Below are 27215 nucleotides of genomic sequence, written 5' to 3' on the forward strand. Positions count from 1 at the left end.
CCTCTCGCACTGCGCAGGCGCGGGGAGGGCGGAGGGGGCGGGGCCGAGGCGCCGGGGGGCGGGGCCTAGGGGCCGGGGGGCGGGGCCGAGGGCCCGGGGGGCGGGGCCTCCAGCGGTGGCTGGGCGGGGCGAGGCGGGCGGCGCCGGCGTCCCGTTGCCATCCGCGCTTCCCCCCTTCCTGCTTTTCCAAGTGAAATACGGGACGGCGTGCCTTTTTGTTCCTGTGACTTCCAGGCTGCGGGCAAAGAGTGTCGGATGCTCTCCTTCCGGAGCTGGTGAGCGGAATCCAGGCCGGCTGCGCGCGTGCCAAAGTCGCGCAGGGGCTGAAGGAAGCTGGCTTCTCCCGCATCGCCCCGTTGCGTCCCCCGGAATCGTTTAGACACGGGGGGACCAGTCTAGGATCTACCCCAGGGTACTGGGGGAGCTGAAAGTGCTCACCAAGCCACTTCCCATCATCTGTCAGCGCTCCCGACTAGCCAGGGAGGTCACAGGAGACTGGGAAGTTAGCAGATGAGATGCCCACCAACCAGAAGGGCAAGAAGGAGGATCCAGGGAACTATAGGCCTGCCAGTCTGACCTCAGGGAGCGTTAAGGAGCAGATCATCTGGAGTGCCATGGCACGGCGTGTGCAGGACAACAAGACAATCGTGCCCAGTCAGTGTGGGCTCATGACAGGCAGGTCCTGATTAACTCGTCTGAGCTATGGCAATGTGATCTGCTTAGTGGATGAGGCTGTGGATGTTCTCTACCTAGACTTTAGTGCAGCCTTTGGCACAGTTTCTCAACACATTCTCTTGAAGAAACTGGCTTTTCATGGCTTATATGAGTGTCTTGCTGGATAAAAAATGGCTGTATGGCTAGGCCCAAAGAGCTGTGGTTAATGGAGTTAAATCCAGCTGGTGGCCAGTCAAAAGTGGTGCTTCCCAGGACTCAGTGCTGGGGCCAGTTCTCTTCAGTATCTTTATCAGTGGTTTGGATGAAGGGATTGGAAGAGACTGCACCTCAAATACTGTGTTTGGTTTGGGGCCTTTACAAGAAGGACAGTGAAGTGTTAGAGCATGTCCAAAAGAAGGGCAGCGAAGCTGGTGTCTGGAGCACAAGTCTGATGAGGAGCAGCTGGGGGAACTGTTCAGTCTGGGGGAAAAAAAGGATGAGGGGAGATGGTATCCCTCTCTACAGCTACCTGAAAAGAGATTATAGTGTGACAGGTAATGTTACCTTCTGCAAGTAACAAGTGACAGAACAAGAGTAAATGGCTTCAAATTGTGCCAGAGAAGGTTTAGATTGGATATTGGGAAAAAATTATTTACTGAAAGGGTTGTCAAGCATTGGAACAGACTGCCCAGGGAAGTGGCTGAGTTACCATTCCTGGACGTATTTAAAAGAGATGTAGAGATGGTACTTAGGGCCATGGTTAAGTGGTGGGCTTGGCAGTGTTAGGTTAGCGTTTGGACTCCATGATCTTAACGGTCTTTTCCAACCAAAGTGAATCTATGATCCTATGATTAAAAGGAGACCATGCCCGTTCATCCAATGGACCTCCATTCCTAGTGGCCACGGCTGTTTTTCAAGGCATCCCGCTGTTTGCATTATATCGTAAGTGAAGGTAGTAGTTTTGATAAAAGATCCTTTAAGGAAAATAAATGTCTAGAAAGGGGAAGGCACCAAAAGCGTTGCCGACGTAGTGAGTGGTCGGTAGCATAAACCTTACAGTGTGGCCACGTGATGGCACCATCATCTTAGGAATGGCAGCGAAGTGAGTGCATAAGTCTGCTGTAATTGTTAGATGTTAGCTCTTCCATCAGGAGGGCAGATCCTAAGCACACTAAAAATACTTTTGTATGCTTATTTATTTTAAAAAACACGTTAATCTTCTAGAATCAGAGTTAATTGTGTCAGGTAGTGCTTTTACCATCTGTAAAAATGAACAAAACGTGACAAGCAGTTAAGAACAGTGGAGTTATTTTGACAGTCTTGTGTTATTTGGTCATGCTTTGTCCACTTGTAAAACCCTGGGTTTGTCCTGCTGCACTTTCAGCATCATAGCAACCTGTTATGGAGAGGAATTTATCTTCCTTTTTCATTCTTCTGGGCTACTAAAAAAAAAAAAAGGGGGGGGGGAAGGGGTCAGAGGGGAAAGGATCAAGAAGTCTAGCACACAAAAGTTAACCAACTTTAATGGACTGTATAATACAAAATATTAGTAGAATCTGTTGGCAGAGTCCTTGACTGAATGTCTCAGCAGTGCTACCAAATATAGTCTTTTCTGTTATCTCCTTGAATATGGACAACAGGTCACTACAGTAGCTGAAATCTGGTTTGTTCTCTTTCGCTGAAGTGTGGTCCCTACTCAATGAAGTGATAGAAACTCTTGATAAGCTGCTGATCCACTGGACCACCAGTCTCTTAAGTTCCACCTCTCCTCTTTGGAAGCTGCTTGTGGCTTGGAAAGATCCATGCTGTTGAAGAGAGCACTGCCAATGATCAGGGCTGCTTTTTACATGCCTCTCAGAAAGCTTGTCAGTGTCCTTGTGCCCATTTGGTTGTTGTACTTTGCTCCTGCAGGGCTGGTCAAGGTACATACCCTGCCTGGCATCAAAGCCCTCGTGAGAAAGTAACTTCTTAAAGGCAAGGTGTCTGAGGGGCCAAATGAAAATTCTTGTCAAGAGCAGTATAAAATACAAAGATATTTTCATAAAGGTATTCTGAAAGAAGAAAAAAAACCACAAAAACAAACAAACAAAAATCTGGCTAGAAGTTATTTAGTTATTGTGTGTAGCTTGCTATCTTTTTTTTTTTTTTTTTTTAATGCATATATTTGTCATTTTCTGCTGAAATTACCCAATTTCTGCTTATTCTGATATGGTTGCCTGTTTTAAAAGCATATACAAAGTCCAGAAAGTAACTGATACACAGGGTCTTCAGAAGGAGTATGCAGCTGAAAATCTTGTAAATTAGAAGTTGTGGTATACTTTTGTTACACTTCCCATGTGGATGTAGTCCAAAAGTCGTGCTTAACATAACAAAACTGAATAACTTAAAACAAGTGGTTTGATGAGCAGAGGTTTCCCTATTTCACTTCCTTTTTTCACAAGCACTTAGCAATGTAAACATTCTTTAGGCTGTTTAAAAAATGTGCTTCTTTGGAAATATTGTCTGAAAGGCTATCCAGAGGAGCTGGGGAGCAGAAATTGCCCTGCTGGATAAGAACAGCAATCAAAATACTTGCTTTTTAATTTCCTGTGTCCTGGAAACCAAGATCATAGGTCTTAGGGGAAATATAAGAGATGGTAGATAGGACAACTTGGACTAAATCAGCTAATAGTGTGATTATGATATTATCTTAAGCACATGATTGTCCCCATATTAATTTCATTTTTTCTGTTCTGCTGTTCTTTTCCTGCTTTGCAGGACCTGAGCTCTAAGGGGAAGGTCAGTCATAGCTCACCATCAGTATTACTAATTATGGAAGTTTTCGTTCTCTGAAAAACTGCTAAATGGCAGAAAAAACCTTATTGTTATAGCCCCAGTTGATGCCTACTTCTAAAACAAATAAGTGATGCTCTGTGCCTTTGACTCTGTAGAGCAGTGAATATTTTTACTTGTCCATGTTTTGATAACTTAAATGTCAATAGCATATGATTATCTCTAAAAGATCTGGTTCAAGCGTCTTCAGAAATCATTTTCACACCTCTAAGGCTGTTATGGTTTTGCAGCCATTACAACTGCATTCATTTCATGCTTTAATTTTTTTCTCTTACACAGGCTAGAAACATGGACAGCAAAATCACGGCACTAAAGCTAAAACCCTGTTGACTTTCTGTCCATATTTGACCTAAGCTGTTTAAAGCTCCATGTGCAATATTTTATTTTTAAAATATTGAAAACACAGTTATTTTCTGATCAATTATATGTCATTATATTAGCTTTTTAGTACAACTAGCATAGAAAAGAGCAGTTGATTAAAAGAGAGCCTTCTGAGGTATCAAGCTCTCAAGTCACTTAGGTATCAACATCTGGTAGTTTAAACTATTACGGGAAAAATCCAAGAGGTTGGTACAGAGCCATATGCAAAAGAAAATACACCTTGAAATATCAGTCTTTTCTATAGATATAGTTTTCCCATACCACTTGTAAAGATTCTGTATCACAGGCCTCAGTAATTTAGCACTATTTACAGAGATACACAACCAGGCTAGTAAAAGATGTGACAGACTGAGTTTAAATGAGGTTCAGTCAAGGGATGTTTCCAAGGAACCAGTGTCAATTTCTAACCTCTGATTCACTTCAAAACACCAGTTTATGAGCCTGCTGGCTTAGGCACTCAGCATTTGTGTGGCTTTGGGACCTACAATACAAACCTATGTTTTTATATTGACAAAAAGAAGATAACTCTTTTATTCCTTACAGAATCCCACATTAGCATATGTAGGAAGCTAATTTGATACCTTCTTTTCATTTACTTAAAAATACCCAAATGGACGTATGCAGCTGCCTTGGAGCCAATATCCCGGACATACTCTGAAGGCTTCAGTCACAGACTTGATTTCACAAAAGTCAATTCCACTTTTTCACTAGACACAATTTACAATGCAGCAGAAACTTCTTGTTCTCCAGTAGATTGTGTGTAGGTGGAGCTAGCCCGTTCAGCTGTGTCAACATAGAAAACAGGACAGTATTTGGAGAAGTGGAATGCAATCTGCTTTCGGAAAAAGCTATGAAGATACTTCCTAAATTTTTCTCCAACAAAGGCATAAATTACAGGGTTGATGCAACAGTGAATCATTGAGATTGTTTCTGTCACTTGGGTTGCTTTATGCAGTTGACCATTGCCTTCACAAGTACTGATGGAAAATGTACTTTGAAAATCACGCAAGAGAATGCAAATGTTGTATGGTGCCCAGAAAAAAAAATAGACAATCATGATGATAAAAATAAGCCTGACTGCTTTATGTTTCTTCTCATTCCTACATTGCAGTAATGTCTTTATAATCTGTGTGTAGCTGCAGATCATAATTAACATTGGAATAACAAGTCCCAGGATGTTCATTTTTAAGGTCAGGAATTGCTTCCATACAATTCTCTGCTCTGGTGGATAGTGAGCACTGCAAGTGTAACGTGAATTTTCCTTTTGAGTTTTGTGAAATACTACCCCAGGAACAGAGGCAAAAATAGCCACAGCCCAGGTGACAGCACTGGTGAGGATGCCGTAGGTAACTGTCCTAGCTTTTAAAGCAAACACTGCATGCACTATGGCCAGATACCTGTCCAGGGTCAACAGGATTATGAAGAAGATCCCGCTGTAGAAGCCGAGGAGGTAGACACCTGAGAGAATTCTACACAGCGCCTCCCCAAAAATCCAGTCATGAACAGCATAATAGGCCCAAAAAGGGAGAGAAAATATAAACAGCAAATCAGAAATTGCCAAATTGAGGAGGTAGATGTCAGTCATACTCTTCATTCTCTTGTATTTTACCAGGATAAGGATAACAAGCATGTTGCCGGTGAGGCCAAAGATCACCACCAAGGAATAAAGCGGTGGCAGCAGTTTTGCTGCAAAGTGCTTTTCCTCAGTTCCCATGCAAGGTGCTGAGTCGCCGTAGTCAAATTCTGTTGTCAGTGACAACTCATCCAAGTCCACAGTGTGGTTTTCCATGGTGTGCTGGTCTGGAAGGGAAGAAAGAGATGTTAAAGTAGAGGAAAGTCCAAGTTTGGCAGTGAGGGGAATGAAAGACGCTGATGTCCTCATCAGGTATGCACTTTCCACTTGCACACATAAGCTATGTCAAGGTGTAGCAGAGAATTAAATTGTAGAACTCCCAGGAAACCCATCTAGGTACCTATGAAGTGACTTTGCTGCATGTTGGAAGTTTGCTGCATGTCATTTCCCACATGTACGCTGTCTGGTGTGTGTTTCCTCCTCAGGATAGCCTGTCAGCTTCCTGACCTCACCAGAAATGGAGGAATGATGAATTTAACCTGAGCAGTGGATGGTTCGGGGCTGTTGTGTTCAGCAGGGGCTTTCCAAGGGGATGGAGAGAGTCAGCAAGGCAGCATGAGGAAAGCACAGCAGCTGGCACACAGGGTGTGGCCGTGCTTCTCCTTGGGACCTGGTCACCTTCTCACCATGCCAGCCCATGCTGTAGCCCTCACCCAAGGAGGAGCAGGCACTGGCAAGATGTAAATCAGTGCCTTCAGAAGTGCTGTGACATGGGTAAAAGAAACCGGCTGCTGCTCATTCTGGTTGTTGCTGACTTCCTGGGAGCCTGGATGCCTATGGGAATCAGGTCCCCGGAGGTGTGGAAACGCCCCTTGCACAGTACCAAACATACCCACCTGGTGGACCTGCTGTCCTGGGTGTTGCAGAGCAGCAAGTCAGCAGTGTTGGTCTGGGTTAAAATGGCAAATGTTGTGTCCTTTACCGAGTGTGGGTCAGGCGTAGGCCATGGAAGCGTGCTGGTCTTAGGTAGCTCTGGAAGGAAAAGGGTGTGCAGTCCTGTGGAAAGGACAGGTAGGCAAACACCTTGGTAAATAGCATAAAAGATGGCAGTTACAAATCTGATTTTTGTAAGCAAGTGATTCTGCTTTTGCAAAGCTTTTTCCTGCCCTTTCACAAGTTATTTCCTGAGTCTGGCTGTCAGCTATGTTCCTAACAGTATCGAGAATGAGAACATCCATGTTTGGACATTGCTGTGGCATGTTGATTATGGCATGAAACTTTCTTCTGCAGAATAAGAGGTAAAAGAAAATGGGCAAGTTTTAACAGTTTGGGTCTTGGCTTTGTCTAGATACAATTTCTTGGGGATGAAATAAGTACTGTCAAACTCCTCAAAGATCAGCTTTGAAGAAACTTTCGCAATCTCTGTGAAACAGGTTTTTTCCACAGCCAAACTAGCTACATAGTCATCACAATATTGATAAAACAGTGCTGTTGGTAAAGGAAGTGGCTGTGGCTCAGGTGTATTGATAGTAACTAAGCTGATTTTGAAGTATCTAAGGGTTTTGTATTTCTTAAGTACTTTCAGCAACTCTTTTAGAAAAAGAAAAAAACCACCTTTGTAAAACACTCTTTAATCCAAAACATCACCTTCTTTATTTCAAAACACAAAAAGACTTGGACACTGCTCAAATATTTAGTACTCCCTTCAGCTAGATCTGCTAAATCTGTGTTGCATGCCCTGATATTACAAGTGTCTGGTATTATATATAGCTAAATATTCCCATTTCTGATGTGTCAGTCAGCCATGCTGTGTGCTGGGATTATGGGATGAGGGACTGGCTGCAACGCAGTGCCAGACCCAGGACATCCTGTCTTGATCATTTTGCACCTGCACAATGCTCATGCATAAACTTGGTATGAAAAACACCTGGGTCATAAACCCAGGGTGGGATTTCATGAGTATGTGATTTATAGGATTCATGGAGATACTGCAAATTTCTGCCTTGATGTTATTGTGGTTAATTATTTTTGCGACAGCCCCTTCTTCCTGCTAACTTCTGTCTCAGTGCTTTCCCTCCTTTTCCCCTGCTTTCTTGCAATGACAATCATGTATTCCCTGTATCTTCTTCCTTTCAACCCATTTTGCATGCTTAAATTGTCATCTCCCTTCAGAGCGGTTCCTTCTACTTAGCCTCATTCCTCTAGCTTAGCTTTTGCTTCAGAAGCTGCTCTCTGCAAATGTACTTACTTCCCTGAATTGTGTATAGTATCCAGTGCATGTTGACAATGGAAACTACAGATACTGATTTGGAACCCAGAGAATTTTAAGATGTTTTGTGCTTCATGCTATAATCTCACTGGTTTAGGAAACAGTTTTGGCCACTGGCTAGAATGGTTCACTAGGTTAATCAACCTGGGTTTTTACCTAATTAGAGATATCTGACTGGGCTTATGTTTCCTGATAATTAAGAAAAAAACCACACAAATACAATAATGGAAGTTCTCTGAAGAAAGGCTATTTCAAAAAAGAGGTCTGTATTAATTTGAACACAGTTTAGATAAATGCAGTATTTCTAGAAGTCTGAAACATGCAATGTAAATTCTGTAGTCATACAGTTTTTAAGAGAAAAGCTCTCCATAAAAGAGCTGAGCAAGCTCATGTCACTGTTTCAAGTTGAGTTTCAGATGAGAACTCAGTTTTTAAAGAGGCAAATACTTTATTCAAGTGAGTGCTAGTTCACTTGCACAATGCTATAAAATGGTAACAGTTAAAAAGGTGTAGTAAATGGAGATAAAATTATAAGCCATGCAGTGTGTAAACAGGTTCCATGAGACAGAGTGTGTAAAACACAATATCAGATTTTCTCTAGTCATTCTGTGAGAAAAATAAGTACTCGGCACTTAAAGAAGATGTTTTGTCTTTGCAGTAACTGTTTTAAAATCCAGATTTAAAACATTATATATAATCTTTAGAGAAAAAATCAGAGAGTTATACTCTATTATATTTATTCCATTTAACATATCCTACTCATTTCCCCAGGGTAATTTTTAAAGATGAGTACACTGGCAAGATTCCACAAGTATTTTTCACCTCTGTCATCAGCAATTATCAAATGATAAAAGAAGAAAAGAAGAAGAAAAAAGAAGCAGCAGCAAAGATGACTTACCATAAATCTTGTGGTGCAACTGATGGCTTGGACTATTACATCAAGAATAACACCAAACTGATTTGTCAGTCACGAGAAGAAGGTGAAAAACACCCCTTCCTGCATGAAGAAGGATGTATCAGTTTGAAAACTTCTAGCAAACAAATCTGTTTCCATTTAAAAAAAATCAAGAAGCAGTTCTCTTTTTTCTAAAAATGGGTCATCAGATGTTACATTTCTAACTCTGTGAGATGTGTAGAGATGTTGAAATTGTGGAGGATCCTCCTAGGAACTGAATTCAAGGTTTCACAACTCACAGCTGTAGTTTCATAAAAAGGTTTTTATCTCTTTGTTTTCTTTTTATTTAGCTAACCTCTTTGAATCATACCAGTTTAAATGAGGTTCATCCCTTTACATTTATCAATCATATTTATTTTAAGGTTTTTGTCCCTGAACAAAAAGTGGAGCTTTTGAATAAAGCATACACTTTTATTCAGGATTACCTCCTCTTTCTTTTAGCTTGCTCTGAGTTGCAGTCTTTTTATTTTAGAAGATTTTATTTATTCTGTTTTTCTCCAACGTGTGTTTTTGGACTATGTTTCTTATTTTAATCTCTCTCTTAATCCTATGACTTAGTCTATAGTGAGTTTGACCCTCTTTTAAAACAACACTGTTACTTTTCAGAATTAAACTTCAGAAAACCCTGATAGAATCTGATTTCTTATCAACTCACTCCCTTGTGGCTGGTTCAGAGTTAAGCTGCACCACAGGCAGCTGTTTTGATCCCTCTTAGACATCAGAGAAACTACACAGGAGTTAGGAGAGGTACAGAGAAGGCAAGAGACTGTGCCTTATCAGATGCCTAAGAACCCCTGAGAGAGAAACCCTGAGAAGATACCTAATAAAACGCAACCCCCTTCCTCCCCTTGACATCTCTTTGGAACCTTCTGGAGCATCTCATCCTATCAACCTAGTGAAGGCACTAAAGGGATGTCTTTCCTCTACTCACTCCTTAGTATCCTTGAAATATTTTTAAATGCCAAAAGCCCACTGGAGATATCTTGCCTTGGATGCTGCCATTCCTTAATGGAAATTAAGAGAAGGGCAGCTTCTGAGTTACATCTCACATCTGGGGTGAGACAGTAAAAAGCAAAAAGTACAGCCTGTTGTCATTGTCAACCTTCTTTTCAGGAGGGACTGGTCAAGGATTTTATTCCACAGAACCAGCAGAGTTTTCCTTTTCCTTTCCTAGTCAGCTGTTCCAATGAGCTAAGGCCTGGAGTCCCAGTGTCAGAAACAGCGGCCACTATAGGGTATTCTAAGGGTATGTGCACACTGCCTTACTTAATGGGCTATATTACAGCCCCTATAGTCAGTGGAAAGAGCTGCTTCTAAAAATGTTTCCACTACACCTAAATCAAGTTCCTGACTGCTGCCAAACTTTGCTGATGAAAAAAACCCTGCACTTTTTCAATGAATTCCTGTAACTCCCAAACAAGGCATAGTATCAAATTAATTTTTCAATGTATAATTCTTAAGCACTCTACATATTGAAATTAACAGACACTTTAAGGATTTCTTTCTGAGGCCTGCTTCATTGTTCAATGCTTGTAACATGTTACTGAACCTCCTAGAGACTTAAAAACCTTTAATAATCCCATTCTATATGAACAGGGGAGCCAGTTTTTTGGACTTGCCTGTTTTTCATCAAGCTTTTGATTTTGAAATACACTCTTACAAAACTGGTCTCAAACATTTGAGACTTTTGGTAGGTTTGTCTTCAGAAATAGTCCCTTGCTCCCACGGATTCATTTGCTTTATTGATCTGTTTCATTTTGTTGCTTATAGCTTTTCATTCTTATAGCTCAGTCTGATCAGCATGGATATTTCATTTACTGATTAGCCCTGCAAGATCGCAGAGGGTTCTGCAGGCCAGCAGAGGGCCTCTGCCACTCACGATTAGAGCAGCTGACTAATGGGAGTGGTTTTGCTGTGCTCACCAGCCAGATCTTACAGCTGGATGAGAGACTCCCCACGGAGAGTGTGAATAGCTATGACACTTGGCAGCCCAAATACAGGGACACTCTGGCAGCAGGCATCTAGACTATGACTTTGTCATCAGCACCTACACGATACATTTAGGTAGCAGCTGCAGATAGGCAGAACTGCTGGGAAGTGAGATTTGATCAGGTCTTGCATGTAGCTGTAGGCAAGTCCTGGCCCCTTGTGCTGTTTGCTGGGCACTGGGGTGCTGGTGGTGTGCTATTCATCAATGCTGTTAGGACAAGATCTCAAGATGTTTCTTCCACCTCCCTGTCCACTTCCCTACTCCCTTCAGACACTCTCCATGAGCCTCATCAGAACTCGCTTTCCCATCCAGTCAGAATCTCCATCACACCAGCCTTGGACCCGCTGTCTTGCTGCTGCATCACTTCCTCTGCTCCTCAGATTGCCTATACCTCGTGTGTGAGTCAATACTGAGGTATGGACAGTGAAAGTATCCATTGTCACAAGTCACATTTTTTCAGCTTTTCTCAGTCCCTTGCCCAGAATCTCTTAAGAAGTGCACTGTTGCTTACCATGAGCTACAGCAGGTTTTAAGAATCTTTTACCTGCAGGTGAACCTCATAATTTCACCAAAAAACGGAAACTATTGTTCAGGCTTTAAGAGTCTTTTACCTGCAGGTGAGCATCATGATTTCATCAAGAAACTGAAGCTATTGTTCAATAATACAAGGAATAATACAGTGGGTTGATACAGCTTGGGATTTTTATCTGTTATGGTTTTACTTTCAGAGATGAGTAGGAGTTACGTTTAGTGTTATGACACTCATTCCCCACATAAAGACATTCCTGGAATGATAGTGGGTTTTGTTCCTTACCTGTGGGGCTTAAGTTGATCTACTCAGCAAGTATGCAGCCATGTACACTGTAAAGTCAAACTGCACTTGTCAATCTCTTCTACCTAGTATCTGATTATATGATTAATCTTCATAGTAATCAGGCCATCACACTGACATATCCAGTATCTAAGTGATAGGCAAACCTGCAAGGAAATGTCATCATATGTGTGAAATCTATACCAGTACTGAAATGTCTACAAGGAGACATACCAGATGTTCATATACCAGTGTGACATAAAAATGTTATCAAGTAGAATTATGGGTACTGAAATTTGAAAATGCAACTAACAGTTTCCACTTGATTTATCAGAAACTTGCACCACCTGAAGAAAGACTGGGGGGAAAAAAGGCAGATACTTTTCTTACAGATACACAGTATGATAGATAGTGCACAACACTATTAACAAAGTCTCTTATCTACAGCAAAACAGATCATCCTTTTCATCTGGAAAAGATGCCTAATGAAGACACGTGAACACAGACTGGATGCATTTCTTTTTCATAGAATCATAGAATCATAGAACTATTCAGGTTGGAAAAGACCCTTGGGATCACCGAGTCCAACCATCATCCCTACACTACGAAGTTTTCCCCTACACCACATCCATCAACACCACATCCAAGTGACCCTTGAACACATCCAGTGATGGTGACTCAACCACAGGCAGGCTATTCCAGTGTCTGACCACTCTCTCTGTGAAAAAAATTTCCTAATGTCCAGTCTAAAGCTGCCCTGTTGCAGCTTGAAGCCATTCCCTCTTGTTCCATCACTAATTACCTATGAGAAGAGACCAGCACCAACCTCTCTACAATGACTTTTCAGGTAATTGTAGAGACTGATGAGGTCTCCTCTCAGCCTCCTCTTCCTCAAAGTAAACATTCCCAGCTCCTTCAAGGGTTCTAGGCCCTTCACCAGCTTTGTTGCCCTCCTCTGTGCTTGCTGCAGCACCTCGATATCTCTCTTGAATTGAGGTGCCCAAAACTGGACACAACACTCCAGGTGTGGCCTCACCAGTGCTGGGTACAGGGGGACAATCACCTCTCTACTTCTGCTGGTCACACTATTTCTAATACAGGCCAGGATGCCATTGGCTCTCTTGGCGTCCTGGGCACACTGCTGGCTCATGTGCAGCTGCTTGTCAATTAGAACCCCCAGGTCCTTTTCTGCCAGACACTTTCCAGCCACACTTCCCCAAGCCTGTAGCCTTGCATGGGGTTGTTGTGGCCAAGTGCAGGACCCGGCACTTGGCCTTGTTAAAACCCAGACCATGAACATTAGCCCAAGGATCTAATCTATCCAAGTCTCTCTGTAGAGCCTCCCAATCCTCATGCAGATCAACACTCATATGCTCATCCAGGCCATGAGCAGCCAGCTTTTTAATGAGAGTTCTATGAGGAACCGTGTCAAATGCTTTTTGGAGGTCCAGATAGACAATATCCACAGCCCTTCTCTTGTCCAATAGTCAGGTCACCAGGTTATAAAAGGAGATCAGTTTCGTCAGGCAGGACCTGCTTTTCTACTAGTTATTTCAGTTATATCTCATTTTGTTACTTGTTATCTTCACAAAATCCATATCCAAATCAAGTTAGTATTAGCATATACTTTATTTCCTCAGTAACAGTTAAATGTTTTTAAGAGGCTGAATAAAGACTTCTGGCTACAAATACTTTGTTGCTTAAGGGTTTCTTCTTACCAGCCTTTTCTTTCAGACTCTCAGGTTCTTGTGACTAATCTTTTGCTGCCACCATACAATCACACCCCATCTTACATCTGTGAGGTATATTCTTTTGAGGAAAATGAGAAAAGAAATGTTATGTATCACAGCCTTAAAATTTCTATCATGGAGACTAGTAAAAAAAGAACACGAACAACAAAACTTTTTACACATTTCACAGTACCAAGGAAGCTGGGTTACAAAAAGGACTCTCTGGAAGACAGAAGCATTTATAATCTGGATTAAAACTACTTCTTCACATGGTTGTTTACTGGTAGCTAAGGGACTGCCCCTCGCCCCCACCCCCCCCAACACCCCCCCATTATTAATCTATTTTCTGTTCACTTCTCTCTTGTAAATCTTGCATATACATAATTTCCCATTGCAGCATATATTAATTCCACTGTCATCGTATTATTTTTGTTTTGGCTTTCTCCAAGCTGCTCTTACTGAACTAGCTGTGTTTCCTCATGCAGCAAGGAGGAAGAGTGTGTTCCTTCCTTTGTTGCTTCTACAAATTTTAACCAGGCTTCTGATGTATGCTGCTCAGTTTTATTTGTAAGGGGTTATCATGGTGCAATAGGTTTTAATTTTGGGCCACAGCTATACATTTCACAAGTTTTCAGCTCTCAGAATCTCATTTTCACATGGGCCTTTAATTCTCACATTTTGCTGTTTTCAGGTACATTTATAGTACATAAATTCTAAGTGTAGAGGTGTTGTTTGGGGCCATCTCAGCTGTGAATAGGAAATACTCCTCCCTGTACATGTAAATCCTCGACCTTTGATCAGGCAGACTGGGAAAATCACACAGCAAATTTCTCCCCAGTGAAAACTAGGCCACAGAAAGGATGGACAGAGTCTGCACAATGACAAGGTATGTGCCAGCACTCAGGAGCCCAAGAAAGTGCTTTTGGGTGCCAAAAATTAGACGTAGTCTGTAGTTGTCCATACCTCATGACTGCATCTCTGCAAGTTATGCCCCAATGGCTTCTTCATTTCCATCCACTCGGTTTTCCTTCCACTCAGAAAGTCTGGTATCAGGATAGATTGTGGTGTTAGTGCTGTATGGTTAGCATCCTACTGGCACAACCTTGCAGACAGTTCTGCAGAGCTGATTGTCACTTGTAGCTTTGTGCAGTTTTGCACGTTAGTCTGTGTATCTGATGCTGCTGCTCTCCTCTAGTTCAGTTGTGGCCCTACCTCCCCAGGATCAGTCATTTCAGGCTTAAAACATTCAGACTAAAGATAGTTCTCTGTCACAGGAATTACAGAACTGCTTGGCAGTTCTACAAACACACGCAGCATTTCTTTTCCCTCCATTCCATTTTTTGAGTCAAGTAAAGCTCCCGATAGGCAAAGTGTCACCAGAATATGGGTACAAAGCAATGCCTTCATCCTTTCTTTCTAGACAAACATCCTTCTTTGTTTGTCCTGGTTGCAATTAATATTCTGAATGTGCTAGAATTTACTGGTTTGGTTTTGTTTCCTCTGCTAGCCCACAGTAACCACAGTAGCATCTTGGTTTTGCTGGGGTAGAATTACAGTATCAATTTTCTGTTCAGGGAAGCTGCAACTTTTGAGAAGACTACAGCACCTGATTCTGTGAAAACAAAGTTGATCAGACACTTCGTTTTAGCTGATGGCCAGCCATGGTACGTGGGTTTCCATATTAATCAAAGTGTTAAGCAGCTTTGAGCTAGCCAGGTGCTAGGGCTGGGAGGAGCGAAACCAGGCAGCTGACCCGAGTTGGCCAACAGAAATATTCCATAGCATAAATGTAAATCTCCCTATAAACTGGGAAGTTTGCTGGGGATGGTTCTCTTCCACAATGGCTGTTGCCCCTGGAGAGTCTTGCCCATTATTTTCCCCTTGAGGCCTCCTCTCCCGTTTGCTGCGACCATTGTGCACTTGCTGAAGCTGTGGTGCTCACAGTGTTTGACGTCTGTCATTCACTGCTGGGAGCACACAGCTTGTGACCATTATGTGGGCTGAGTATAACTTTGTATTTCATATTAGTGTTGGGATTAATAGTAGTTGGTGTCTCTGCCAATGCAGGGGGTTGGAACTTGATCTTTAAGGTCCCTTCCAACCCATTCTGTGATTCTATGATTTTGTGATTATTTTATTTAATCTGTTTTTATTTCAACCCATGAGTCTCCTTTCTTTTTCCCAATCTCCCTTCTCAGGTGGAGAGGGGTCACCAGGTGATAGAAAAATTGCCTAAACATAGACTAGTAGCCACCAAGAGGAGGCCAGTAGGCATCAGCAGTTGAAAACAGCAGCAAAATTAAACTTAAAAATGAGCAGTATTTTCCTGATGTACCATTTAACCTGGTCAGCAACATGTCATTCTCCTGGCACTTCATTTCTTTGTGTTTTGTTAACTGGAACAAGATGTCCTTATGGTCTTTGTATTTATCTCATTTGTAATTTTCACTAGGAGGAGTGATATTTATTTTGGAACTTCGTAACTGAAAGTCTCTCTTGCTTGCCTAAATCTTTTAATGTTCTGCTTAAAATATTTATCTCTGATCTTCCCATTGCTTTGGGTATTACTTTATTAGCCTCTGTTAAAGCTAACAAAGTACTTATTTCATTTTTTGCCACTACTTTTTTCCTATTTATCCATTTTAATCATAGAGTGTTTTGGGTTGGAATGGACTTTAAAGATCATCTAGTCCAACCCCCTGCACAGGCAGGGACACCTTCCACTAGACCAGGTTGCTCAGAGCCTCATCCAACCTGGTCTTGAACACTTCCAGGGAGGGGGCAGGCACATGTTCTCTGGGCAACCTGTTCCAGTACCTTGCTACCTTCACTCTAAGGAATTTCCTCCTAATGTCTAACCTAAATCTGCCCTCTTCCAGTTTTAATCCACTACCCCTTGTCCTCTTGCTACAAGCCCTTCTAAAAAGTCCCTCCCCAGCTTTCCCGTAGGCCACTTCCAGATACACTTCTTCCTTTATATCCTGTTTATCTTAACTAAAATATGCACACGTAAGGTCACAGTTGGGTTAACAGACAAGAAAGTCTTATGATAGGAACATCCCTCTGCACTGGTTACCAGAAGTTTCACTATTTCTATGCTTTCCCATTATATACTTGCCACAGACAAACCAATGGCAGAGATCATGAATGCGGTGGTTGGTTGTGAGTACTGCTCAGCACTCACCAGTACCATATATGCACTTTTGCTCATTTCCTTTTGCCGTTTAGGAAGTCTGCCTGACACCTGGCAGAGTTATCGTCTGCTCTGTGGTACACTTCTCCTCGCATGCTTCTGAGCAATGTGACAGTAGCATCTCCTAATGAAGGTCCGTCCAGTCCTGTTCTGTGCATAAACTGAGCTTCGGTTTTGAGGCTGTACAAGGATATTTTTCCATGCCACATGGACATTCTTTTCATAAGCATGCTGAAAGCCCAGTCAACTCATCTCTTCAGAAGTTCAGTGCCCAAAATTTTGAATTTGTAACAGTTCCCACTTAGTTATTCAACTGTTGTTGTAAAGCAACAACTTACTCATAGCCATCACAGAGCTCCAGTCTTGAATTTTTTGTTGGTGCTCTGGCACTACTTGTACACTCTCTCAAATACTTGCTTTAGTTTCCTCAATATCTCAGCAGAGCAACTGAGACATCTCCCAAGCACTGCAATGGTTCTTCCTTGTGCTAGCTTCCCTGCTGTAATTACAATTCTGGTGTGCCTTGCCATTCTTCTTAACAAACCTTCAGTTCATCACACAGTTTCTGTGTTCCATGCTGGCTTCTCCAGCTCTCACATGTATCTTCATCTCAATGCTTTTCCCTGCGAAGCTTGAGTTATGGAATATTTGTCTCCCAAATGTAGAATTTCCCCCACCTGTCCATCAAGGTGACTTGTGTTGTCTTTCATAGGGGCTTAAACCTTCCCCATGGGAAGCTCCATCACCAGACTGCTTGAAATCCCACTAACCTGATTGGGAGCAGTCTGTCTTGTACCCACAGCAAGCTGCAGCCACATCTGACTGATTAAGATTCAAGATCTGCCACAAAACTATCTAGAACCTTGCTTGTCTCAGTGCAAAGATAGAGTGAAGGATCAAGGATTATTCTGCCTGGTAACATAATTTAACAATAACTTAATTTTTAAGTTTCATTAGTTTATTTTCCTGACAGCACAAAATAGAAAATGCGCATCAGAAAACAAAGGCAGTGGGTATAGAATTTAGCTTATCCCATTATGGGCAGATGAAAAAAGTGTGCAAGGGAGAGGAGCAAATTTGGATGATAGGCTGACAAAAGGGATGGGGGCAGTGGAACAGGGAGAATGAGATGGTGAAGCAGAAGCATATTTCCATATTGAACTTTGAATGCTCTTTGATTCCTCTTCACCTATACATGTCCTGGTTTCTCCTACCTGTCAAATTTCACCTAAAATCTGTGGCCCCAGCCTTTTCCTGAAGCATAATGCACTCTTCTCAAGCTTGCAGGTGGATAAAAGCTGTGCCAACTACAGTAGCTTTTGGACTGGACAGTTTTCCATTCTGACAGCACAGCTGATGCACTTGTGCTTAGGAGGAGAACATGGGCTACAGGATATAATTGTTTTTCAGACATAGATTTTATTAATTTCACTGCATTAACATGAAAACAGGAAGAAATGTAATACCAAAAAAAGAATTTAAAACAAAATGCAGCAGTAGAAATATCACAGTTACATCAGGATTTATGTCATACTGAACTAATTTATGCTTTAATACTAAAAAGGTGCTTTCACATTAGTGCAGTAAAAACTGTACAAAAGAAAGGAGAAGTATTATTTCCAAGCAAGAAGGTTTACTGTGAAGATAGTTGTTGATTTTTTCTTTAGTTTATTTGTGGCTATTAATCACATAAGGTAGTGGCCAGATTATAATAGCTGATGGTATACAAACTAACAAGTAGTAGAAGCAGTGCCTTGATGTTTTAAGGCTGGAGGGGGAAGAGTATTTGCACCACCTGGATTAAGGCATCTGATATCTAAATTAAGGAGATGGCATTTCCAGGATCCTTTTATGGTCAGACAGGAAACCTTACCCCGAGGCCATTTAAATCATACATCTGCTTCCAGCTCAGGCATCTCTTTCTCTACTGCCCGCTGAGTGATCTTGAAGAGATTTGCTGTTAATTTAGGCACCTGAATCATCTAATGTTAAGTCTTCTTGTGTCCTTATGTTGCCTGGAGGCTAGTTGAGCCTGCCTCTCTAGATTTACATGAGCAAGGCTCTACATGCATGAGTAGCACCCTTTGAAGTAAATGGGAAAAAAAGCAGACAGACAATTCTCTTGCACAAAGGGAGCTCACCTGCACTTCCTTATGGTTTGAAGCAAGAAGTTCTCTACTATGGCTCTCTGTCCTCTTCTTTGCTAACATCATGTCACTCGAATACCATTTCGTTATACTCCAAATAATGGCATAAATGAATGGTCATAGGACACCTGTAGACTGATGGTCTCGAGTCTTCAATTAGCAGGCCATTCTATTTGAGGTACCAGTTGACTATGGGCACTCTTCACCTGGGAAGGCAGAGTGGGTATGTTTCCTCTGACATTGGCTGCTTTTTCAGTTCCAAGGCTACTGTCTGCCTAAAAGTGTATCCCAAACATCAGACTTACTGTGTTTGTGAACATGTTCTTCTCATGCAGGCGTGTAGCCTGACACACTGCATCTGCCATGTAAAGTCTTCCTAGTGACACATGATTTATCTGTCCAGAACTAGAGAGGTGTCCAAAATCCTTCAGAGGGTCCTGATATTTTTTTTTTCCTAAAGATCCCGGCATACTGAACGCCAATGTCATTTTCATTCTGGCCTTGCAGATAGTGTTGATGTGTTTTTATTTACTAGGTGCTTTTTTCCTTGGAGGCATATGATTTGTCAGAGGGGATGCAGTGGTTCCTTTTTGTGCAGCTAGTGGACTCGTTGTGCGCAGTTACTTTCAAAACTGAACCCACAAAAATCACAATGTCGCCCATTAAAATCCCACTTGGGAAAATGTTAGCAACTGAACAGAGATGTGGCAGGCATAAAATTAAAAAAAATAAAATCAAAATACTATAACTTAGCCTGTAGTCAAAAGGATTACTGTGTTTAAAAATGTCTACACTGTTAGCTAACAGATAAACCCTTGGGCTAAATGGCTTCAGAACAAGAAAGGTCAGTAAACTCTCCCATCAGAGGAGAGCTATTATCTTGATACATCTCATGTACATCCTCAAATTTATTTTTATGGAAACATCTTTTGTTCATGTAGGGAAAATAAGGGGTATAGAGGTAAAATGAAGAAAAATAAAGCCTCCCTATATCAAACGTCAGATCATGTTGCAGAAAGAATACAGTCAGTTCCGAAAGGTGTTCCTTTAATGTTAAATACTAAACAGATACATCAGTCCTCAAAACTTCCTCCCACTATTTATCTTAAAATGTTCACATAACAGTAAATGCCTCTTGTGAGATGACATATTAGTCCATAGTCACTTCAATATTGTATTCCCCCCAGCATTTGTTCATTGGGTAGGGTTTGGGACAAGAAACAGAATCATAATACTCTGGGCCCCATTCAGATATTTACGTGATCCAGCTACAGTGTTAGTCATTCCTGGGGGACTCACTGCTTCTCTCAGTTTAAGAATGGAAATAGTGGAAACCTCAGGGAGTGGTTAATCACAAGAACTGAGGGTCAGGCAGTTTTCAGTAGCAGTTGACATAAAGATCTCAAATAACGTCAGGCCGCTCTTAAGGCAAAGCAAGTGATGCAACATTTACTAAGTAATGTTCTGATGTATTTCTACAGTCCAGTAGAGATGTCATGCTCTGCAGTGGATGGTGTGAATGTGGAACTAGCTCTCTCTAATTTTTCGCGATAAAGATTTGGACACTTTTTGCAGAGGTGGACTGCAACATGCTTTCGGAAAAAGACACAAAGATACTTCCTAAATTTCTCTCCAACAAATGCATAGATGACAGGATTGATACAACAGTGGATCATTGATACTGTTTCTGTCACTTGGATTGCTTTCTCCAGTCGACCTTTGATTTCACAATTTGTGACGAAAAGTGAACTTTGAAATGTATGCAAAAAGGAACAAATATGGAATGGTGTCCAGAAAATTAAGTAAAAAATCACGATCATGAAAATAAGTCTGACTGCCTTCTGTTTTTTCTCATTCTTGCATCTCAATAATGTTTTTAGGATTTGTGAGTAACTGAAAATCATAATGAGCATTGGAACAACAAGTCCCAGGATGTTCATTTTTAAGGTCAGGAATTGCTTCCAATTTATTGCAGCATCACTTGGATAGTGAGCACTGCAAGTGTAACGTGAATTTTCCTTTTGAGTTTTGTGAAATACTACCCCAGGAACAGAGGCAAAAATAGCCACAGCCCAGGTGACAGCACTGGTGAGGATGCCGTAGGTAACTGTCCTAGCTTTTAAAGCAAACACTGCATGCACTATGGCCAGATACCTGTCCAGGGTCAACAGGATTATGAAGAAGATCCCGCTGTAGAAGCCAAGGAGGTAGACACCTGAGAGAATTCTACACAGCGCCTCCCCAAAAATCCAGTCATGAACAGCATAATAGGCCCAAAAAGGGAGAGAAAATACAAACAGCAAATCAGAAATTGCCAAATTGAGGAGGTAGATGTCAGTCATACTCTTCATTCTCTTGTATTTTACCAGGATAAGGATAACAAGCATGTTGCCGGTGAGGCCAAAGATCACCACCAAGGAATAAAGCGGTGGCAGCAGTTTTGCTGCAAAGTGCTTTTCCTCAGTTCCCATGCAAGGTGCTGAGTCGCCGTAGTCAAATTCTGTTGTCAGTGACAACTCATCTAAGTCCACAGTGTGGTTTTCCATGATGTGCTGGTCTGGAAGGGAAGAAAGAGATGTTAAAGTAAAGTCCAAGTTCGGCAGTGAGGGGAATGAAAGACGCTGATGTCCTCATCAGGTATGCACTTTCCACTTGCACACATAAGCTATGTCAAGGTGTAGCAGAGAATTAAATTGTGGAACTCCCAGGAAACCCATCTAGGTACCTATGAAGTGACTTTGCTGCATGTTGGAAGTTTGCTGCATGTCATTTCCCACATGTACGCTGTCTGGTGCGTGTTTCCTCCTCAGGATAGCCTGTCAGCTGCCTGACCTCACCAGAAGTGGAGGAATGATGAATTTAACCTGAGCAGTGGATGGTTCAGGGCTGTTGTGTTCAGCAGGGGCTTTCCAAGGGGATGGAGAGAGTCAGCAAGGCAGCATGAGGAAAGCACAGCAGCTAGCACACAGGGTGTGGCCGTGCTTCTCCTTGGGACCTGGCCACCTTCTCACCATGCCAGCCCATGCTGTAGCCCTCACCCAAGGAGGAGCAGGCATTGGCAAGATGTAAATCAGTGCCTTCAGAAGTGCTGTGACATGGGTAAAAGAAACCGGCTGCTGCTCATTCTGGTTGTTGCTGACTTCCTGGGAGCCTGGATGCCTATGGGAATCAGGTCCCCGGAGGTGTGGAAACGCCCCTTGCACAGTACCAAACATACCCACCTGGTGGACCTGCTGTCCTGGGTGTTGCAGAGCAGCAAGTCAGCAGTGTTGGTCTGGGTTAAAATGGCAAATGTTGTGTCCTTTACCGAGTGTGGGTCAGGCGTAGGCCATGGAAGCGTGCTGGTCTTAGGTAGCTCTGGAAGGAAAAGGGTGTGCAGTCCTGTGGAAAGGACAGGTAGGCAAACACCTTGATAAATAGCATAAAAGATGGCAGATGCTATCAACGTGGCCCATTAACACCTCTGTCTGTTGTGGCATCTTCCTGTCAACTGAAAGACCTCCCCTGTGCTCAGGGATGAGGTAAGTTTTGAATCCTTGTTTCAGTAGCTGTTTATCAACTGTGATTCAGTAGCTTTCAGGGAAGTTTTGTTGTAGTGGGAGCAGGTAAAGGTTTGTGACTTTGATGTCACCCCTTTCTGTCACCAAACTCTCTCTCTCTTTCCCAAGTGTCTTCTGGGACTGTGAGCCAAATACAGAAGCTTAGATTTGTGTGATTTGGTCTCTGAAAAGTTTAGAAGCTCTGTCTTCTCATAGTCCTCAGAGAAAATGGAACAATTCCTTACGTGTCCCATGAGAAGCCAGGAGAGGATTTTGTGAAGACAGCTATCAGAGGGACCAAATGTCATTCCCGGTCACTTAGTGCGGAAGTGAAATTGATGTGTTTGTTGCACACTCAAAAGAGCTATTTGCTGCCTAGTAAAAGTGCTGCTCTTTCTTCCTGTGTCATCATGACTGCATTTGTCAGGCACTTCATGGCAGATTGGTGACTGCTAAAGCAGATTGATGGATTCAAAATCTGCCTTTTCCTGGCAGTTTGATGCCTGTTCTCATGACAAAGGCAGCGGATTGCTCCCAACACAGAGGACTTCAGGTACTGCATCTGCCCCAACTTGCTCTATGAACTCTGGCTGTGCATGTGGTGCAGCAACGTTTGCTCTCTTCCTGCTTTCAGCCACATCATGCACTGTTTTCAATGATGAGGTCTACCCTGGGCTTTTGCAGAGACCACATTCTCAAAACCACCACTTCATTCGCACTGCACTTGAGAGCTTAGAGACTAAATGTAACTGAAGAGACTCTGCCTATGGCTGGAGTGACACAGGTGTAGGATCCTGGTCTGGTTTTTTTTTGTGGAGGCTCAATGTAATTACATGGTGGTCCATCCTGAGCAGTAGCATACAAAATTTCTGAAGCATCTTAAACTTGTCTCAGCTTACTCAGCTGTTTGAGGAAAGGATTATTTCCTGATACACAATTGCAGACTACTCAGGATCCGGAGGACCTGGTTTTAATCTGGAGCATTATCTCAGTGGTTATATATATATAAAATACAAAAAATCTTAATTACCAAATTTGAGTGCTTACACTGTGTTAAAACAATTTTCTCTGTGTTAATATCCACACGTATCATTAATATATACACACACATACACATATATAAAGATATGCTCACATATATATAGAATCATAGAATCATAGAAATATTTAGGTTGGAAAAGACCCTTAAGATGATCAAGTCCAACTGTAATCCTGACAGTGCCATGTCCATCACTAAACCATGTCCCTAAATGCCACATTTACATGTCTTTTAAATACCTGCATGGATCCTGAGTCAACCCCTTCCCTGGGCTGCCTATTCCAGTGCTTGATGACCCTTTTGGTGAAGAAATTTTTCCTAATATCCAATCTAAATATATAAAAAGAAAGGACAAAATTTTTAAAACCTAGTTTGCAAATTATTTTGAGATTCAAAACCAATAGAAAATAATGGTGATAGTAACAGAACTAAAAGCAATCGCTTCCCTACAGATTTGTCTCCTTTGTTGTCCAAGTCTTTTTTCCTGTGGTGGGTCGACACCAGCCAGCAGCTAAGCCTTCATTTAGTCACTCACTCACTCCCTCCACAGCAGGATGAGTGAGAGAATGAGAAGAGCAAAAGAACGAAAGACTTGTGGGTTGAGATAAAGGCAGTTGAATATGCAAAGGAAACAGAAGAAACCACAAGAGATGATAGAAGGACGAATGCTTGCCACCTCTCCCCAAGCAGGCGGAAAGGCAGCTAGTTTCTGAGTAACACCTACTTTGGGAAGACTACACCACCATCACCACTCACCCCCACCCCCAGTTTTAGTACTGAGCATGACTTTATATGTCACAGAATACCCTTTTGGTCAGTTTGTGTCACCTGTCCCAGCTGTGGTCACAAATAAGGGCCCCATAAAGGCTCCTGTGAAGAAAACAAGGTCCATACCAGCCAGACCCACTATGCTTTCCCACTACCAAAATCTGAGCTCCTCCCCTGTATAATTCACATTGGTGTTGTCTAGAAAGACACAAATTGTCTCTGGCTAACAAATTGTATTGGAAGCTTTGTTTGCATTTGAATTTATTTTTTTTTTTCATTTATCTTTAAAAATTTTTCAAATTTTCATGCAGAAAGGAACATCTTCTGCAGAATCTGTCACCCTTGACAAGAAGTCTGGTTTGGACTCTAAAATGATCTAGACATGAATCTTCAGAATGAGTGTGTTAGCAAAGAAATCTCCAGGTTTATCTCTGCTCTTGTGCCTTAAGTATGAACAGGCTCTTCTGAGAGATTATTATTGGGGAATTTGTGATTATTTGGCTTATTTCCCTCTTACTTTCTTTCCAAAATGACGAATATTCAGGAAATCTTAATTATTTTAATTTGTGGGGCTTTCTCATTTACTTCATGGAGTGCTTGCAGCTATCAGTGCCCGCTGTCCTACGAACACACCAACTGCATGCACAGAAATTCTGGACAATTCCTGCAAAAGCAGGCAAATTAGTTAAACCTAAGGTAAAAATATAAGAGAAGGAGAATTTTCTCTTTGGTGCCTTCCTTCCCTTCTAATTTATCCTCTGTGCTTATCATGCAAAAAACATCTAACTATACGAGCACTCCAGTAAAAGGCTACTTTCGCTTCTCTTCCGGGGGCTGGTTACATTCTGAGTCTTGAAGAAGTTGGGTATAGTGAAGTGTGACCAAGCCCCATGACAAATACTTGCAACCTAGGAAAGAGTTATTGCAGAGAAAATGGAGTTACAGATTGGATAGGAGATAGTTTTGTTTTCTTAATAATTGCAATGTTGTAAGCCAAAATAGATATCATTTCATTTCTTTCAGTTTTAACAAAGCGTCACTTACTGCAACATCAGAGATTCTTGTAATGAGGATGTGGCTCTGAATCATGCCTTTTTAAATTTCTGTTTTTCAGCTGCTCTGAGAGAAGTCTTGCTAGCTCTTGAATATTAGCTGTCACCTATAGTGTGTCACCTTTAGCTATGGAAGTGTCCAGGTGCTGCTATGACTATCAGACACTTCCATGTTAGAGTAATTCAAGCAAAGAAGCTCCTGAGTTGCTACACTGACTTATTCAGGCATGACAGTTGTCGCAGCTCAATGAGTCTTCTCTGCCCGAAGGGGGATGTGGACAAAGTTTCCTCACGGAAATCAGAACATTTGGTAACTACAAGTTAGAAGACCATCTGTGCATTAACAGAGCTACTTATCTCAAACTGAATGACCCCAAAAGTTCCCTTTTCCTTTTTACAGTCTAAGACAAGGTTTATCTTTTGAAAGGTATGAACAGGTAACACAGCACTACTCCCCTTGCCCTCACTCCCCTCCTTTTCACAAATGGCAGTGTTTGTCATACAGAAAAATAAATTGCTTAATGACTTGTAGACAACTTGAAAGTTCTTGTCAGCAGCTCCTAGGGCATTTTATGAAGAGAGAAGTACAATGTAGCACCAAGTAAAACTGAAACTTCAATGCAGAAAAGTAATACCCCATATCCTGATAGCAGATGTTGCAAGAGAGGTCCCCCTTGTCTCCTGCTAACAGTTCTATCTCTTTAACTTTGCTTTTGACTTTCTAGAAGGAGTCTTTGGATGGGCAAAACTGCAGAGAAGACTGTGTACAGACACAAAAGACATCTTGGGGAGCAAGAATAAACACACGTACTTTTCTTAACTTAGCAAGAAAAGTGAAGGAAAAGATGGAAATGTGATCTAAATGCTGTATGTAGTTTCCTTCAAACATGTCTTTTCATGTGGCAGGGACCACAGAACTTCTTTTTAGGATATGATTGGGGAAAGGGAGTCCCTTCTAGAAGTAAAGCTCACTTTGGAAACTTCTTCCTCTTTTACAATAGCTGAGCATTAGAAACATCTCTTCAGAATCACTTGCCTCCTAACTGATCAGTTTTTTTTCATCCCTGCAGATCTTTCAGGGAAAAAATATGTTCTGGGGTGCAATAACAGGCTTAATTCTCTGTGAGCCCTCAGGATCCAATATTTTTTATTATTTTTTTTTTAATTCCTCTGCTTTGGATAAAATATTGAATTCAGAGTAATTCAAACAGTTGTAGTCACAACCTTTCTGGGGATGAACTTGAGTATAAAAAAGGATAATAGTCTGGAATGCAGATTGCCAACATATGCCATAGGATCATGTTCTTGTCATGTTATTGCTATAAGGGTATCCACACAGAGAAGATGAAGCCCACTGCTCTGGCACTGTCAACTGTTCCTGGGAAATGACTGTGCAATTCTCTCATAAAAGCAAATGTTGCAATAGCTGCATATAAAAAGTAAAGAATTCTTCAGCTATTGTAGCTTTTTTGCTAATACTCAAGTGGCAAGATTCTTACCCAAGCATAGGGACTCACCTCATCTTGTATATGAGAATGGTACAATTCCAGTGTAATAGTGATGAATTTGGTTCATGTAAAACTCATTAACAAAAACTGGAAGCCAGATCATGACTGATATATGTGAAATACAGAGTACAGACTTTTTGGTGGCTCAGAGATACAAGATTAAAAAGAGGAAACATAACATGATAATGAAACAACACCTTTAATAGACTAAATGGTTGAATAATACAAAGAAACTATCTGATAGGACAGTGATGAAGAACATCTGTCATCTGCATCTGAAAGAGCAAGATGTGGCTTAGATTTGGAGAGGCTAGATTGAGTGTGAAGGATTTCTTCTCTGATCAGTTTACATCTTTAGGAGAACACATTTTCAAGATACTGACCCCTGGAACAGCTCCAAAACCAAGACCTAATAAGTTTCTACTACAAAAAAAAAGATTATAATTTTCTACACCATTTGTCCAGTTCAAATCTCTGCTCTCACATTTAGCCTTACCCTGAGTTGTAAGTAAATTACAAGAGCCTATTATTCTTAAAGATGTCTCTGCTTGAATGGTATCCTTACTGCCACTGTCATTAGGTACATACATTTCCCCACTGAGTGAATCTTTATCTATAGATACACATTTACATGTAAAAAAGGGAAAAAAAAAAAATAAGCTACTCACTGATTTATCAAGCTTGTATTGTCTGACCGTGTCTTCTTCTTCTTAATGAAGAAACACATAGTTAAGCCCTATATCTGAAAATAGGAATCAGCACTTCCTGTGTGAG

The 27215-nt window shown here is 41.6% G+C and overlaps 2 protein-coding genes and 1 long non-coding RNA gene across 6 annotated transcripts; 1 reads left to right on the forward strand and 2 right to left on the reverse strand.

The window, feature by feature from the left end:
* The first annotated feature begins 190 nt into the window (after positions 1–190).
* On the forward strand, positions 191–8934 carry LOC127381603 (uncharacterized). The gene is made up of 2 exons (XR_007888767.1): positions 191–275; positions 8481–8934. It is a non-coding gene; the product is annotated as an uncharacterized LOC127381603 (long non-coding RNA).
* Positions 4484–27175, reverse strand: LOC127381602 (C-C chemokine receptor type 5-like). Of its 2 annotated transcripts, none has more exons than XM_051612134.1 (3): positions 27110–27175; positions 6337–6496; positions 4484–5667 (listed from the first exon to the last, which is right to left on the reverse strand). In XM_051612134.1, exon 3 carries the CDS (start codon positions 5654–5656, stop codon positions 4586–4588), a length of 1071 nt encoding a protein of 356 aa, XP_051468094.1. In that variant the 5' UTR covers positions 5657–5667; positions 6337–6496; positions 27110–27175; the 3' UTR covers positions 4484–4585. The 2 variants fall into 2 exon arrangements, with proteins under 2 accessions (XP_051468094.1, XP_051468093.1); XM_051612133.1 differs by lacking the exon at positions 27110–27175 and adding an exon at positions 23353–23443 and having other exon boundaries at positions 4493–5667.
* Positions 17788–27175, reverse strand: LOC127381601 (C-C chemokine receptor type 5-like). Of its 3 annotated transcripts, none has more exons than XM_051612130.1 (3): positions 27110–27175; positions 21757–21916; positions 17788–21092 (listed from the first exon to the last, which is right to left on the reverse strand). In XM_051612130.1, exon 3 carries the CDS (start codon positions 21079–21081, stop codon positions 20011–20013), a length of 1071 nt encoding a protein of 356 aa, XP_051468090.1. In that variant the 5' UTR covers positions 21082–21092; positions 21757–21916; positions 27110–27175; the 3' UTR covers positions 17788–20010. The 3 variants fall into 3 exon arrangements, with proteins under 3 accessions (XP_051468090.1, XP_051468089.1, XP_051468091.1); XM_051612129.1 differs by lacking the exon at positions 27110–27175 and adding an exon at positions 23353–23443; XM_051612131.1 differs by lacking the exon at positions 27110–27175 and adding an exon at positions 23353–23432 and having other exon boundaries at positions 21757–21892.
* Positions 27176–27215: the final 40 nt, after the last annotated feature.

The sequence above is a fragment of the Apus apus genome, chromosome 2, assembly GCF_020740795.1.
Source record: "Apus apus isolate bApuApu2 chromosome 2, bApuApu2.pri.cur, whole genome shotgun sequence".
In the NCBI taxonomy this organism is placed as follows: Eukaryota; Metazoa; Chordata; class Aves; order Apodiformes; family Apodidae; genus Apus; species Apus apus.

Excerpts from the sequence above, each read along its gene's own strand:
- LOC127381602 (XM_051612134.1), bottom strand. The coding sequence starts at position 5,656 with ATGGAAAACCACACTGTGGACTTGGATGAGTTGTCACTGACAACAGAA.
- LOC127381601 (XM_051612130.1), bottom strand. The coding sequence starts at position 21,081 with ATGGAAAACCACACTGTGGACTTAGATGAGTTGTCACTGACAACAGAA.